Here is a 17,071-nt window from a genome sequence, read left to right as displayed (position 1 = left end):
CTTCATTTGCGTTTCTCTAGTAATCAGTGATGTTGAGCCTTTTTTCACGTGCTTGTTGGCCATCTGTACATCTTCCTTGGAGAAATGTCTATTCAGGTCTTTTGCCCATTTTTTTCAGCTAGGTTGTTGGCTTTTTTGCTGTTAAGTTGCTTGTGTATTCTAGAGATTAAGCCCTTGTCAGTTGCATCATTAGAAACTATTTTCTCCCATTCTGTCAGCTGCCTTTTTGTTTTCTTTTTGGGTTCCTTTGCTGTGCAAAAGCCTGTCAGTTTGATTCGGTCCTGTTGGTTTATTTTTGCTTTTATTTCTGTTGCTTTGGGAGACTGACCTGAGAAAACATTTCATAAGGTTGATGTCAGAGAATGTTTTGCCTATGTTTTCTTCCAGGAGTTTGATGGTGTCTTGTCTTATATTTAAGTCTTTCAGCCATTTTGAGTTTATTTTCATGCATGGTGTGAGGGTGTGTTCTAGTTTCATGGATTTGCGTGCAGCTGTCCAGGTTTCCCAGCAATACATGCTGAAAAGACTGTCATTTCCCCATTTTATGTTCTCGCCTCCTTTGTCAAAGATTAATTGACCATAGGTGTCTGGGTTTATTTCTGGGTTCTCCATTCTGTTCCATTGGTCTGTTTTGGCACCAGTACCACACTGTCTTGACTACTGTGGCTTGGTTGACTTTCATTTTTACATTATTGGGCAAATTGATATTTTTGTTAATGTGTATTTATTATTTAAGTTAACTAATTATTTCACAAATGAGAGAAGATGTTACATAGAGAAAATTACAAAAATAAAAATCTCAAAGATTTAAAAGACAACAATAAAGTTATTTATACAAACATATACCATAAGATTCTGTACTTTTGTTAGCAATGGGTATAAAATTGACTTTTTTTTTTTTCTTTTGGGTTTTTGCCATTTTCTTGGGCCGCTCCTGCAGCAATGGAGGTTCCCAGGCTAGGGGTCTAATCAGAGCTGTAGCCACTGGCCTGCGCCAGAGCCACAGCAATGCGGGATCTGAGCCGCATCTGCAACCTACACCACAGCTCACAGCAATGCCGGATCGTTAACCCACTGAGCAAGGGCAGGGACCGAACCCGCAACCTCATGGTTCCTAGTTGGATTCGTTAACTACTGTGCCACGACGGGAACTCCTATAAAATTGACTCTTGATTTTTCCAGCAATCTACATGAACATCTAAGAAGCGATCAAAGTTTTCACAAGAAAATAATAATATTTCATTGAATTCCAACTTTTTCTAGGCATTCATTTAAATGCGGTACATATATTGCTTCATATAACACCCACCACAAGTGTATGGGGTAGGTACTATCATGAAGAAGAACCAGAGGCAAAAGGAGGTTAAAAACCTCCATAAACTTATACATCTAATATGTGGTTAATACAGAATCTGAATCCATGAGGTCTGGCTTCATTTGAAAAATGGCACTTACTAGAGAAAAACAATTATTCCTGGTACTAAGAAGCAAAGAGAAATATCAGTGAATATAATACAAATTACTTATACTTTATTCTAAAATCATCTCTGTGATTTTACCTATCTGCCAGCTATCCTATAATTCAAAACATATTTTTTCTCTTTTCCCAAGAGAGATTGAGTCAAAATCTAAATTTAGGACACCTCTAGCAAATGACGTCACAGAAGGCTAAGATCAAGTTCCAAAAATAAATGAAACATAGTTGTGTCTAACTTTGAAATAGTTTGTTAATATCTGGTGATTCCTACTCTCTTTACATAGGCATACAAACCAGAATTTTTACCACTTTCAAACTACTAAGTATTATTTTTTTCTAGTGATTTCATAATTTCACCTTTAAATTATATTTCCTGGCTGCTCAGCTTTGATATGCAGACACTCAGATCACCTCAAGGGCCTTGTTAAAGGCAGATGCTGATTCAGGAGTGCTACAGAGGTGGTGCTGAGTGTATGCTTCTCTAACCAGCTCCCAGATGATGCCAGTGGAATGAGCCACATTTGGAATAACCCACTCCTAGATCAGTAATTTTCAAAATTGGGCCTGCATTCACATCACATAGAGGGGCTAACTAAAAATACAACAAAGGAGACAGGATTAAGATGGTTGAATAGAGGGACTGGAGCTCAACTTCTCTCCTAAAAACAACAAAGTTTACAACCAAATGCTGAGCAATCTTCAACCAAATGGACAAGAAATTTTCAAAAAGATATCCTACTTCAGAAGACAAACAGGAGGCCACATTAAGAGGTAGGAGGGGCGATTACACAATATAAGCAATCCCATACCTCCTGGATGGGAAGCATCAGAGACTGGAAAGTAACTGTATCACAAAGACTCACCTACAGGAGTGAATGTTCTGAGGCCCACGTCAAGTCCCCATGCCTCGGGATCTGGCTTCAAGAGAAAGAGTCCCCAGAGCAGCTGGTATTGATGGCGAGTGGGGCTTGTGAGCAGGAGCTCCATGGGACTGGGGGAAATGGAGAGCCCATTCTTAAAAGGTGGACACAGAATTTCACATACACTCGGTCCCAGGGCAAAGCAAATTCTGCATAGGAATCTGGGTCAAACCTGACTGGAGTTCTTGGAGGACGTCCTGGGAAAAGAGGAGTGAATGTGGCTTGTTGTCAGGGAAGGGCATTGGAAGCAGAGCTCTCGGGAATGTTCAGCAGCATGACTTTCTCTCTGGAGGTGGCCATTTGGGAAAATCTGGCCCAACCCATCAGTCAGTGCTGAGAAGCCCCAGGGCAAATAACAATCCAGGTGGGATCACACCCACGCCCATCAGTAAACAGGCTGCCTAAAGTCCCCTCAGGCACACAGCCCCCTCAACCAGAGACAAAGCCCCACCCACTGGAGGGATAGGAATCACCTCCACCTATGGGTGGGGAGGCATCAGTACCTCCCATCAGGAAGCCTACAGCAAGACCCCATACCAACCTCACCCACAAGGGGGGCAGACCCCAGAGCTAAGAGAGGCAACAACTCCATTATCTATAAAAGGGACACCACACCAAAAACCTATAAAAATGAAAAGACAGAGAACTATAACTCAGATGAGGGAGAAAGAAAAAAATGCCAGAAAAACAGCTAAGTGATCAGGAGATTCTCAGCCTCCAGGAAAAAGACTTTAGACTGTGGATGCTGAAGATAATAAAAAACATTGGAAATAAACCAGAGACAAAGATAGATAATTCACAGGAAACACAGAGCAAAGAGATACAAGATATAAAACTTAAACAAGAAAAGATGCAAAATACAATAACTGAAAAAAAAAAAATTCATTAGAAGCAGCCAACAGCAGAATGCAGGAGGCAGAAGAACAAATAAGCGAAGTGAAGTACAGATTAGTGGAAATTACGGCTGCAGAACAGAAAAGAGTAAAAGACTGAAAACAAATGAAGAGAGTCTCCAAGAACTCTGGGACAACGTTAAACGCACCAACATCTGTATTATATAGGGGTGCCAGAAGGGGAAAAGAGAGAAGGGGGCAGAAAAAGTATTCCAAGAGATAATAGCCGAAAACGTCCCTAACATGGGAAAGGAACCACTCACTCAAATCCGGGAAGCGCAACAAGTACCATATAAATAAACCCAAGGAGAAACACCCCAAGACACATATTAATTAAACCGACCAAAATTAAAGACAAAGAGAAAACATTGAAAGCAGCTAGGAAAAAGAAACAAATAACATACAAGGGAACCCCGATAAGGTCATCAGAAGATTTTTCAGCAGAAATTCTGCAGGCCAGAAGGGAGTGGCATGATATACTTAATGGGAGGAAAGGAAAAAACCTCCTCCAACCAAGATTACTTTACCCAGTAAGGCTCTCATTCAGATTTGAAGGAGAAATCAAATGCTTTACAGATGAGCAAAAGCTAAGAGAATTCAGCAACACTCAACCAGCTTTACAACAAATACTAAAGGAACTTCTATGGGCAGAAAAGAAAAGGCCACAACCAGAAACAAAAATATCACAAATGACAAGGCTCACCAGTAAAGGTACATCTACAGTAAAGATACAAAAACATCCACACACAATTATGCCACACAAATCAGAAATCGTGAGAAGGGGAGGGTAAAAATGCAGGACAATGGAGATGTGCTTGCAATTAAGACACCAACAACTTAAAACAATCTCATATATATATATAGACTCTTACATCAAAACTTCAGAATAACCGCAAACCAAAAATTGACAATTGATACACAAACAAATAAGAAAAATCAACTCCAACACAACACTAAAGATAGTCATCAAACCATAAGAGGAGAGAACAAGAGAAGAAGGGAAGAAAAAAGAGCAACAAAAACAAATCCAAAGCAACTAACACAATGGCAATAAGAACATACATATCAATAGTTACCTTAAATGTTAATGGACTAAACGCCCCAACCAAAAGACACAGGCTGGCTGAATGGATACAAAAACAAGACCTGTATATATGCTGTCCTCAAGAGACCCACTTCATTTCTAGGGACACATACAAACTGAAAGTGAGAGGATGGAAGAAAATACTCCATGCAAATGGAAATCCAAAGAAAGCTGGAGTAGCAATACCCATATCAGACAAAATAGACTTTAAAAGGAAGAATATTTTAAGAGACAAGGAAGGTCACTACCTAATGATCAAAGGATCAACCCAAGAAGAAGCTATAACAATTGTAAATATCTACACACCCAACATAGGGTCACCACAATGTATGAGGCAACTGCTAACAACCTTAAAAGGACAAACTGACAATAACACAATAGTAGTTGGGGACTTTAACACCCCACTTATGGCAATGGACTGATCATCCAGACAGAAGATCAATAAGGAAACACAGGCCCTGAATGAAGCATTAGACCAGATGAACTGAATACATAATCATAGGAGAATTCCATCCAAAAGCAACAGAATACACATTCATCCCAAGTGCACATGGATCATTCTCTAAGATTGATCACATCCTGGGCTACAAATCAAGTCTCAGTAACTTTAAGAAAACTGAAATAACATCAGGCATCTCTTCAGACCACAAGGCTATATGACTGGAAATCAACAACAAGACAAAAAAAAACTGCAAAAAACACAAACATGTGGATACTAAACAACATGCCACTAAACAACCAATGGATCACTGAGGAAATCAAAGAGGAAATTAAAAAATACCTAGAAGCGAATGACAACAAAGATATGACTCTCCAAAACCTATGGGATGCAGCAAAAGCCGTTCTAAGAGGAAAGTTTATAGCAATACAAGCCTACCTCAGGAAACAAGAAAAAGCTCAAATAAACAACCTACCTTTATATCTAAAGGAGCTAGAAAGAGAACAACAGACAAGACCTAAAGTTAACAGAAAGAACAAAATCATAAAGATCAGATCAAAAATCCATGAAATAGAAATGAAGAAAACCATAGAAAAGATAAATGAAATGAAAAGCTGGTTCTTTGAAAAGATCAACAAAATTGATAAAGCCTTAGCCAGACTTATCAAGAAAAAAAGAGAGACTTCTCTCAATCAATAAAATTAGAAATGAAAAAGGGGAAGTTACAATGGACATCATAGAAATACAAAGGATCTTAAGAGGCTACTACATGCAACCATACGCCAATAAAACGGAAAAGCTAGAAGAAATGAACAAATTCTTAGGAAAGTACAATCTTCCCAGACTAAAGCAAGGTGAAATAGAAAAGATGAACGGACCAATTACAAGTACAAGATTGAAACTGTTATTTAAAAACTTCCAACAAAAAAAGTCCAGCACCGGATGGCTTCACAGGAGAATCCTATGAACCATTTAGGGAAGAGCTAACACCTCTACTTATGAAACTATTCCAAAAAATTGCAGAGGAAGGAACACTCCCAAACTCATTCTATGAGGCCACCATCACCCAGATATCAAAACAAGACAAAAGATACCACCAAAAAAGAAAATTATAGGCCAATTTCTCTGATGAACACAGATGCAAAAATCCTCAACAAAATACTAGCAAACAACATCCAACAATACATTAAAAGGATTGTACATCATGATCAAGTGGGATTTGTCCCAGGGATGTGGGATTCTTCAATATCCACAAATCAAACAGTGTGATACACCACATGAACAAACTGAAGAATAAAAACCATACGATCCTCTCAATAGATACAGAAAAAACCTTTGACAAAATCCCACACCCATTTCTGATAAAAACCCTTCAAAAAGTGGGCACAGAGGGAACCTACTTCAACATAATAAAGGCCATATATGACAAACCCACAGCTAACATCAATCTCAATTGGTGAAAAGCTGAAAGAATTCCTGCTGAGATCAGGAACAAGACAAGGATGTCCATTCTCACCACTACCACTCAACATAGTTTTGGAAGTCCTAGCCATGGCAATCGGAGAAGTAAAAGAAATAAAAGGAATCCAAATTGGAAAGGAAGAAGTAAAACTATCACTATTAGCAGATGACATGATACTATACCTAGAGAATCCTAAAGACTATCAGAAAACTGTTAGAGCTTATCCATGAATTTGGCAAAGTCGCAGCATACAAAATTAATACACAGAAATTGACTGCATTTCTATACACTGACAATGAAAGATCAGAAAGATAAATTAGGGAAGCAATCCCATACACCATTCCATCCAAAAGAATAAAGTGCCTAGAAGTAAACCTACCTAAAGAGACAAAAGACCTGTACTCTGAAAACTATAAGACATTGATGAAAGAAATCAAAAATGACACCAATAGAAGGAAAAACATACCAAGCTCTTGGATTGTAAGAGTCAATGTTATCAAAATGACTACACTACCCAAGGCAATCTACAGATTCAATGTAATCCATATCAAATTACCAAGGACATTTTCACAGAATTCGAACAAAATATTTTAAAAGTTGTTTGGAAGCACAAAAGACCCAGAACAGCCAAAGACATCCTGAAAAAGAAAAGTGGAATTGGAGGTATCAGGTTCCTAGACTTCAGATTATACTACAAAGCAACAATCCTCAAAACCATATGGCACTGGCACAAAGACAGAAATATATATCAGTGGAACTGGATAGAAAGCCCAAAATTAAATCCACACACCTACAGCCAACTAATCTATGACAAAGGAGGCAAGAATATACATTGGAGAAAAGACTACTTGTTCAATAAGTGGTGTTGGGAAAACTGGACAGCCACATGCAAAAGAATAAAATTGGAACACTCCCTTACACCATACATAAGAATAAACTCGAAATGGATTAAGGACCTAGATACAAGACCAGACACTATACAACTCTTAGAGGAAAACATAGGCTAAACACTCTCCAACATAAATGACAGCAACATCTTCTCAGATCCATCTCTTAGAGCAATGACAGTAAAAACAAAAATAAACAAATTTATTAAATTAAACTTGAAAATTCTGCACAGCAAAGGAATCCCTAACCAAAACAAAAGACAACCCACAGAATGGGAGAAAAGCTTTGAAAATGAAGCAACTGACAAGGATTAATCTCCAAAATTTATAAATACCTTCTGCAGCTCAATACCAAAAAACAAACAAACCCATCAAAAAATGGGCAGAAGATCTAAACAGACAATTCTCCAAAGAAGACATACAGATGGCACACGAAAAGATGTTCAACATCACTCATCATCAGAGAAATGCAAATCAAAACCAATATGAGGTACCACCTTACACCAACCAGGATGGCCATCATCAAAAAGTCTACAAACAATAAGTGCTGGGGAGGGTGTGGAGAAAAGGGAACCCTAGTACACTGTTGGTGGGATTGTAAATTGGTGCAACACTGTGGAAAACAGTATGGAGATTCCTCAGAAAACTAAAAATAGAACTACCACTTGATCCAGCAATCCCACTCCTGCGCATCTAGCAAGAGAAAACCATGACTCACAAAGACACATGTACTCCGATGTTCATTTCAGCACTATTTGCAATAGCCAAGAACATGGAAACAACCTAAATGTCCATTGACAGAGGAGTGGATAAAGAAGGTGTGGCACTTAAACACAATGGAATATTACTCAGCCATTAAACGGAACGAAATGCCGACATTTTTAGCAACATGGATGGACCTAGAAATTATCATGCTGAATGAAGTCAGTCAGACAGTGAGACACCAACATCTTTATCTTTATCTTTCACCTGCTATTGTGTTGTATCATATCAGAGTATAAATCAAGTCCTATAAGTCCTTCCCCTAATCAATTAACTAAAGTAAATAACATAATTAGCATAGTACTCACAGGGATTACATAGTTTTAAGAGCTATCAGTGAAAGTAAGGAAATAATACGGTTTTCCAATGCTTTGAGCCAGGCCTGGGTTTCCAATTCTATAGAAATATTGCTTGGTTTGAGCTGAAACACTTCTTCACAGTGACTTAATATGCTTTGATTCACATAAATGATATGGAATTGAAGAACATATACTCCCTTAGAAGTTATCATATTAAACTATTTGTCTTATAATTTCTCTGGGGTCAAAAATGGCACATCAATGAGGTTTTCATCAATATTATTAGTTCAAAACCTTCAGGTGTAACAATTCAAAGTTTGATAAAATAGATCAAAATAAAAGGTCAGATAAAAAATGATGTCTCTGTGACTTTGAAGTCACAGACGTCCATTGCATGATTTTGATTTATACCCAAATGATGACACCAATTTCACATACATTTCCTGGAAATAAATTAAAAAACAGATCTCCAGAAGAAAGAAACTCATGGACATGGAGAACAGACATGTGGTTGCCAAGAGGGAGGGGGAGGGAGTTGGATGGACTGGGAGGTTAGCGTTAGTAGATGCAAACTATTGCATTTGGAATGGATAAGCAGTGAGACGCTACTGTATATCACAGGGAACTATATCTGATCACTTCTGATGGAAAATGATATAGAAAAATGTGAGAAAAGGAATTATATATACATATGACTGGGTCACTTTGCTGTACAGCAGAAATAGATAAAAATTGTAAATTAATTATAACAAAAATAGAGATTAAAAATTATACAAAAAAAAATCAATAAAACCAAGACCTGGTTCTTTGAAAAGGTAAACAAAATTGACAAACCTCTGGCTAGACTCCCCAAGAAGAGGAGAGAACAAACCCAAATAAACAACATCAGAAATGAAAAACATTTAAACAAATGTTACAGATATTACAGAAATGCAAAAAACCATGACAGAATATGATACACAACTGTATGCGTACAAATTTGACAACCTAGAAGAAATGGACAACTTTCTAGAAACTAACAGCTTGCCATTGTGAATCAAGAAGCAGCAGATCAGCTGAACAGACCGATCACTAGAAATGAAATTGAATATGTCATAAAAACACTCCCTACAAATAAAAGTCCAGGACCAGATGGCTTCACAGGCGAATTCTACCAAACAAACAGAGAGGAACTGATACCCATCCTCCTTAAACTTTTTCAAAAGGTTGAAGAAGAAGGAACACTCTCAAAGACATTCTATGAGGCCACCATCACCCTCATTCCAAAACCAGACAAAGAGACCACCAAAAAAGAAAACTATCGGCCAATATCTTTGATGAATATAGATGCAGAAATTCTCAACAAAATCTTAGCCATCTGAATCTAACAACACATCAAAAAGATCATACACCGCGACCAGGTGGGATTCATCCCAGGTGCACAAGGACGGTTCAACATACGCAAATCAGTCAACGTCATACACCACATTCACAAAAGAAGTCAAAAACCACATGATCATCTCAGTTTATGTAGAAAAAGCATCTGACAAAGTCCAACGTCCATTCATGATCAAAACTCTTACCAAAGTGGGTATAGAGGGAACACACCTTAACATAATCAAAGTCTTTCATGACAAACCCACAGCAAATATAATACTCAATGGAGAAAAGCCGAAAGCCTTCCCACTAAAATCTGGAGCGAGACAAGTATGTCCACTCTCACCACCGTTGTTCAACATAGCACTGGAAGTCCTAGCCACAGCAATCAGACAAACAAAAGAAATAAAAGGCATCCAAATAGGAAGAGAAGAGGCAAAACTGTCTCTGTATGCAGACGACATGATACTATATATAGAAAAGCCTAAGGACTCAACCAAAAAAACTAACTGAACTGATCAACAAATTCAGCAGAGTAGCAGGATGTAAGACTAACATTCAGAAATCGGACGCATTTCTGTACACCAACAATGAAATATTAGAAAAGGAATACAAAAATATAATACCTATTAAAATCGCACCCCACAAAAGCAAATACCTGAAAATACACCTGACCTAGGAGGTAAAGGACTTATATGCTGAGAACCATAAAACATTAATCAAAGAAATTAAAGAAGATGTAAAGAAATGGAATGATACTCCATGCTCCTGGGTTGGAAAATTTAATATTGTAAAAATGGCCATACTACCCAAAGCAATCCACAGATTCAGTGCAATCCCTATCAAATCACCCATGACATTTTTCACAGAACTAGAACAAACAATCCAAAAATTTCTGTGGAACCACAAAAGACCCAGAATTGCCAAAGCAATCCTGAGGAACAAAAACCAAGCAGGAGGCATAATTCTGCCAGACTTCAGGCAATATTACAAAGCCACAGTCATCAAGACAGTGTGGTCCTGGTACCAAAACAGACCGACCGACCAATGGAACAGAATAGAGAACCCAGAAATAAACCCAGACACCTATGGTCAGTTAATCTTTGACAAAGGAGGCGAGAACATAAAATGGGGAAAAGACAGTCTTTTCAGCATGTATTGCTGGGAAACCTGGACAGCTGCACGCAAATCCATGAAACTAGAACACACCCTCACACCATGCATGAAAATAAACTCAAAATGGCTGAAAGACTTAAATATAAGACAAGACACCATCAAACTCCTGGAAGAAAACATAGACAAAACATTCTCTGACATCAACCTTATGAAATGTTTTCTCAGGTCAGTCTCCCAAAGCAACAGAAATAAAAGCAAAAATAAACCAACAGGACCGAATCAAACTGACAGGCTTTTGCACAGCAAAGGAACCCAAAAAGAAAACAAAAAGGCAGCTGACAGAATGGGAGAAAATAGCTTCAAGTGATGCAGTGGACAAGGGTTTAACCTCTAGAATATATAAGCAACCTAAGTAACTCAACAGCAAAAAAGCCAACAACCTAGCTGAAAAAATGGGCAAAAGACCTGAATAGACATTTCTCCAAGGAAGATGTACAGATGGCCAACAAGCACATGAAAAAAGGCTCAACATCTTTGATTATTAGAGAAATGCAAATCAAAACTACCATGCGATACCATCTCACACCGGTCAGAATGGCCATCATTAATAAGTCCACAAATAACAAACACTGGGGAGGGTGTGGAGAAAAGGGAACGCTCCTGCACTGTTGGTGGGAATGTAAATTGGTACAACCCCACTGTGGAGAACAGTATGGAGGTACCTTAGAAATCTATACATAGAACTACCATATGACCCAGCAATCCTACTCTTGGGCATATACCTGGACAAAACTTTCCTTAAAAAAGACATATGCACCTGCGTGTTCATTACAGCTCTATTCACAATAGCCAAGGCATGGAAACAACCATCAACAGACGACTGGATTAAGAAGTGCTACATAGGACTTCCCGTCGTGGCGCAGTGGTTAACGAATCCGACTAGGAACCATGAGGTTGCGGGTTGGTCCCTACCCTTGCTCAGTGGGTTAATGATCCAGCGTTGCCGTGAGCTGTGGTGTAGGTTGCAGACGCGGCTTGGATCCCGTGTTGCTATGGCTCTGGCGTAGGCCGGTGGCTACAGCTCCAATTCAACCCCTGGCCTGGGAACCTCCATATGCCGCGGGAGCGGCCCAAGAAATAGCAACAACAACAAAAGACAAAAGACAAAAGACAAAAAAAAAAAAAAAAAAAAAAAAAAGTGCTATATATACACAATGGGATACTACTCAGCCATAAAAAAGACAAAATAATGCCATTTTCAGCAACATGGATGGAACTAGAGACTCTCATACTAAGTGAAGTAAGTCCGAAAGAGAAAGACAAATACCATATATCACTTCTATCTGGAATCTAATATGTGGACGAATGAACCTTTCCACAGAAAAGAAAACCATGTTCATGGAGAACAGACTTGTGGTTGCCAAGTGGGAGGGGGAGGGAGTGGGATGGATGGGAGCTTGGGGTTAACAGATGCAGACTATGGCCCTTGGAATGGATTAGCAATGAGATCCTGCTGTGTAGCACTGGGAACTATGTCTAGTCACTTATGATGGAGCATGATTATGTGAGAAAAAAGAATGTATACATGTATGTGTAATTGGCTAACCATGCTGTACAGTAGAAAACAAAATAATGTATTTGTGAAATTAAAAAAAAGTTTTGAAAAAATGAAAGAAGGCACCATTTAAACATAAAAAAACTGATTTCCAATAATTAAAATATAATCACCATCCAAATCTCAGTTTAGATTTCCTTATCACTACTAGTTTCTTATCTTTCCCCTTCCTAGCTCTTTAACAAAGCCAGGAGCTTCATATATTCTTTCTAGATTTATGCTTAGTAGCTAGAAAAATTCAAAATAAATTTAGTGACTTTTTTTCAGATACACCTTTTAAAAAATAAATTTTAGTACTCATCAAATGTGATAGATAGCAAGGTCACCAATAAATAAAAAGTATAGAACCATACGTATTTTAAACCCTCAGTTTAAAACAATTCATTAAAAATACAGATCTAGGAGTTCATGTTGTGGTGCAGCAGAAAGGAATCCGACTAGGAACCATGAGGTTGTGGGTTTGATCCTTGGCCTCACTCAGTAGGTTAAGGATCTGGCATTGTCGTGAGCCGTGGTGTGGTTTGCAGACATGGCTCAGATCCTTTGCTGCAGTGGCTGTGGTGTATACCAGCAGCTGTAGCTCTGATTTTCCCCCTAGTCTAGGAACTTCCACATGCCCGCGGGTATGGCCCTAAAAAGCAAAAAAAATTAAAAATTAAAAAAAAAAAAAAGATCTAGTTTTTGGCTCCTGTTTTTGTATTAACACCTTATGAAGAACCACCACCTAAAATATATTCAGAGGATTTAAATGTTCATTTTAATAATTAAGAATGAGAAAAGACTTTTTCAATTAAGATCCTGGGTTATATAATTTCAATCAAGACCCAGGGTTAAATAATTTGAGGGAACTAAGTAAGCTAAAGGTACCATTCTGATATCAAGATTTCTGCAAAGTGAATGAGGAAATAAAAGGTATGCCTTTGAGAGTTTCCGCTGTGGTACAGTGGGTCAAGGATATGATGTTGCCACTGGCAGTATAGGTCACATCTGTGGCTTGGATTTCATCCCTGGCCTGGGAACTTCCATATGCTGCAAGTGCAGCCAAAAAAAAAAAAAAAAAAAAAAATTACAAAATTTTTTACAAAATTAAAGTGGAATGTTCTATAATGTCAAGGTCAAAAAAACTGGTATGAATGATGAGTATAATCAGGAAGAAGAGAAAAATAGGGGGTAGGGAGGTCAAGGAGGACTTCTTGGAGGGCAAAGTAGTTAAAATATATTCAAGGTAAGTAGGTTCTAACCAGAATAGGGATTTTATTTTATTTTTTTTTATTTTTATTTTTTTTGTCTTTTTGCCATTTCTTGGGCCGCTCCCGCGGCATATGGAGGTTCCCAGGCTAGGGGTCCAATCGGAGCTGCAGCCACCGGCCTACGCCAGAGCCACAGCAACGCGGGATCCGAGCCGCGTCTGCAACCTACACCACAGCTCATGGCAACGCTGGATCATTAACCCACTGAGCAAGGGCAGGGACCGAACCCGCAACCTCATGGTTCCTAGTCGGATTCGTTAACCACTGCGCCACAATGGGAACTCCCAGAATAGGGATTTTAAACAAAAAGAATGGAAGAGAGAAAGGCACAAAAACTAACTGACAAGTTATGTTTGGAGGATGATGACTACACTAGTAAGACTCTACTTGAGCATGAATACAGGGAGAGGTAAGTGATAAGACTGGGTGATGAAAGATTTTTAATACCAGGATAAGAACTTAGATTCTGCACAGAATGGATGGCCACTGAATGTTTCTAAAAGAAGAGAGGGACGTAATGGATGCAGAATTACTATTTCTACCCACAAGCCTTAATTTTACTACTAGAGTTACACAGAATGAATTGATTCCTTTTTCCATGATAGCCTTTTATATATTTAAAAACTGCAGTTACGTCCCCCCATTAGGGCTATGGATGAGAAGGGTGGATTAAAGGAAAAGACTGTAATCATGAGACAGTTAAGAAGCCATTCACCATCTGCACAAGGCTTGACATGATAATAGCACAAAATTATGAGTTCATGAAACAAGGAACTTTTCTCCAACTGAAAAATGTTCTTATAAGTTGAGTGTATATCTTACCTCATTTTAAGATTTACTTTGAAGCGTATGGAGCAGCTTCAAAATAAAGTTCTATACTGATTCAAAAAAGTGGTGTCTCATGAACAAATAGCAACTCTGTAGAGACAATCACATTTACTGAGGGGCCCACCCATGCAGCTCTGAAAGAGCATTAGACTGTTTTCCCTGTACTCTTTCCTATTACCTTAAAATACTTTTCTCAGGATGATCGGTATTCTTGAAGAATTAACACAGTACTCACAGAAGTCATACTACCCACAGTGGTCATTTAGGTTTTATTCCTTAAACATTCCCTTCAGCATTAAAGACTGTTTTCCAACTGAAAAAGCTAAATTACAATACCGAAATTCATGCCTGTGCAACATAAAATATGCTGTAATAAAATCTTGTTACTCTCTTTATAGCAATATTAACTCATCAATATTTTCAGAATATTTGGCAGTTTCATTTTGATGATGATAACATTAAAACACTTTCATAATTACACACAGTAAATAATGTCCCCTTCATAGGACTTATGGAAAAGCATAAGGCATAAGCAATACTACATTAAAAAATAAGTACCCTATGATCAAGTAAAACAGATTTCAAACCTTGGCCTTAGTTGGTTCAAAACTACTTTCTTACTTTTTTTTTTTTTTTGCAAGCTACAAATTTCAGAACCCCAGGATTGGATATAAATTTCAAAGTCCAAAATAATGTCCTATTAAGTTGAAAAGTTATAGCTTACTATTATAACTTAAAGATTATTCCTGCCTGATTCTTTAAAGCAATAGAGATTTAAAAAGCATTTATTAATCTTAAATCATTCAGCCTGCTTATCTAAATAACATTTATCACTGGATATATGTATAATCATTTCAATTTACTGTATAACTGGTTTTATTGAAAGGAGTTGGAGCATAAATTCATATTTATTGAGAAATTCTATCTTCCTAGAAATTCTTGCTATGTCAGCAATAAGGCACAATAAAAGAGCCCAGTAATTAACCATACTGATTCACACTGTACATTTCATATCGTCATGTCTTTCTGCAATACTACCATGTGTTTTCAATTACATTTACATGAAGTAATTATAATAAAAAAGGAAAAATTTTAAACTAAAGGCAGGTTTTGTGTATTTAGAGGAAATTCTTCCTTTAATTACATATATTTATAGGTACATATAAAGAAAACTAAAATTCAACAAAATATCAAGTAACCAGATTGTACATATCTGAAGCCACATACCTCACATTGCCCTTGGTGTTTCTGAGAACCGTTGCAGCAAAATTCTGTGTGACACCCACCAAGCTGATTCCATCTACTTCCACAATCTGGTCATTGACCTGTATTCTTTGGGAAGAGGGAGAAAAAATTAGTTTTTCTAATAATATATTATCTCTTCCCAATAAAGAAGTAGACAAAATATTTTATTTTTTAAGATACTCTTATTGACCCAAAATTTGTCTCCAACCTCCAGGTCTTAGTCAAATGCTTAATGTTTTTAAAAAGTTATTTTGAAAAACAGAAATAAGCAATACTGAGTGTGGAGATTCAGTTTACCCAACATCCATATTCCTATCACAATGAATTGGTAACTGCTAATGTATGACATATTTAAAATTTGTTAGCCCTTTAATAAATTACATAAAACATAACAGATCCAGGGGATATATCCTTTGGGCCTCATACCTCATCCTTCATCTCACCTCTCCTCCCCAGGGAAAAATATCACCAGGAATTGCAAGTAATCCTTCCTATTTAACTTGTATACTTGAATTACGTAATGCTTATAAGTGTATGTGTAATGCTCACAAGTGTATACACACACACACATAGGCACACACACATATATATATACACATATATACACATGCACATAATGTACATAGCTGTACGTATACATGTTTGTATATTTATTTATTTATGTCTAGGAGTTACATATAGTAGTATTGTTATTTATCATATAATGCCTTTAAATCTATAAACATGTTTTATATGTGCCATTTTTTTATTCCTCAAAATGATTTCAATCATGGAGAAATGCAGAGGGAAAAGAGAAAATAAACACTCATGTACCCAATATCCAACTTTATCAAATCTCAGCACTGCAATATTTAAGTTGCTATCCTTTAATTTCTTTGTCTATTTGTGAGCTCAAACTATTTCATTAAAAAATTTCATGAACATGAGAAAGGAAAAAGCCCTTTGAAATCTTGATCAGTGAGTTTTTGTGTTTTTTTGATTACCTAACCTGTTTCTGAGGTTGCAGAACTGAAGCTGCAAATTTCTGTGCTCCTGTCATTAAAAGAAGCCATGATTTCTCACTGTGTGAAAATGAAAAATGTTCTGAACTTAGAAGGGTATTAATAAATTAAATTATAAAGCCTCTGAAATTAAAGGAGCAATGATATAATTGGTTCATAGAGAATAATAAGTACTCTGATGAATCTTATATTCCAGTATTTAATGAGAGTTTAAATATACTAGACATTAAAAAAAAAATCCTGCCAACAGAGGAGTCTCTGCTAGAAGCTCAGAAATATTTTCATATAAGATCCCAAGTTCATGCAATAAAAGTGACTCTTTGAATAAATAAGACTAATTTAGTAATTTTGGTTTAAAATACCTATCTATGTTTTCTCCATGATTTTGTAAAGTTGTGGGTATTTTCAGGAAGAGGCTGGTTAATCTGAACTTCCTA

The 17,071-nt window shown here is 37.3% G+C and overlaps 1 protein-coding gene across 14 annotated transcripts in view; it reads right to left on the bottom strand.

Annotated features, from left to right (window-relative positions):
* The window catches only part of PPP1R9A (protein phosphatase 1 regulatory subunit 9A), a 308,766-nt gene that overhangs the window by 104,336 nt on the left and 187,359 nt on the right, over positions 1-17,071 (bottom strand). For all 14 annotated transcript variants that reach the window (XM_021063370.1, XM_021063379.1, XM_021063374.1 and 11 more), the window contains exon 5: positions 15,616-15,720. In XM_021063370.1, the coding sequence (XP_020919029.1) occupies positions 15,616-15,720 (105 nt within the window). The remainder of the gene's footprint in view (positions 1-15,615; positions 15,721-17,071) is intronic.

Source organism: Sus scrofa, chromosome 9 (assembly GCF_000003025.6).
Source record: "Sus scrofa isolate TJ Tabasco breed Duroc chromosome 9, Sscrofa11.1, whole genome shotgun sequence".
NCBI classification, from domain to species: domain Eukaryota; kingdom Metazoa; phylum Chordata; class Mammalia; order Artiodactyla; family Suidae; genus Sus; species Sus scrofa.
The sequence above is the reverse complement of the archived record's forward strand: the minus strand, read 5'-3'. Positions and strand labels throughout refer to the sequence as shown.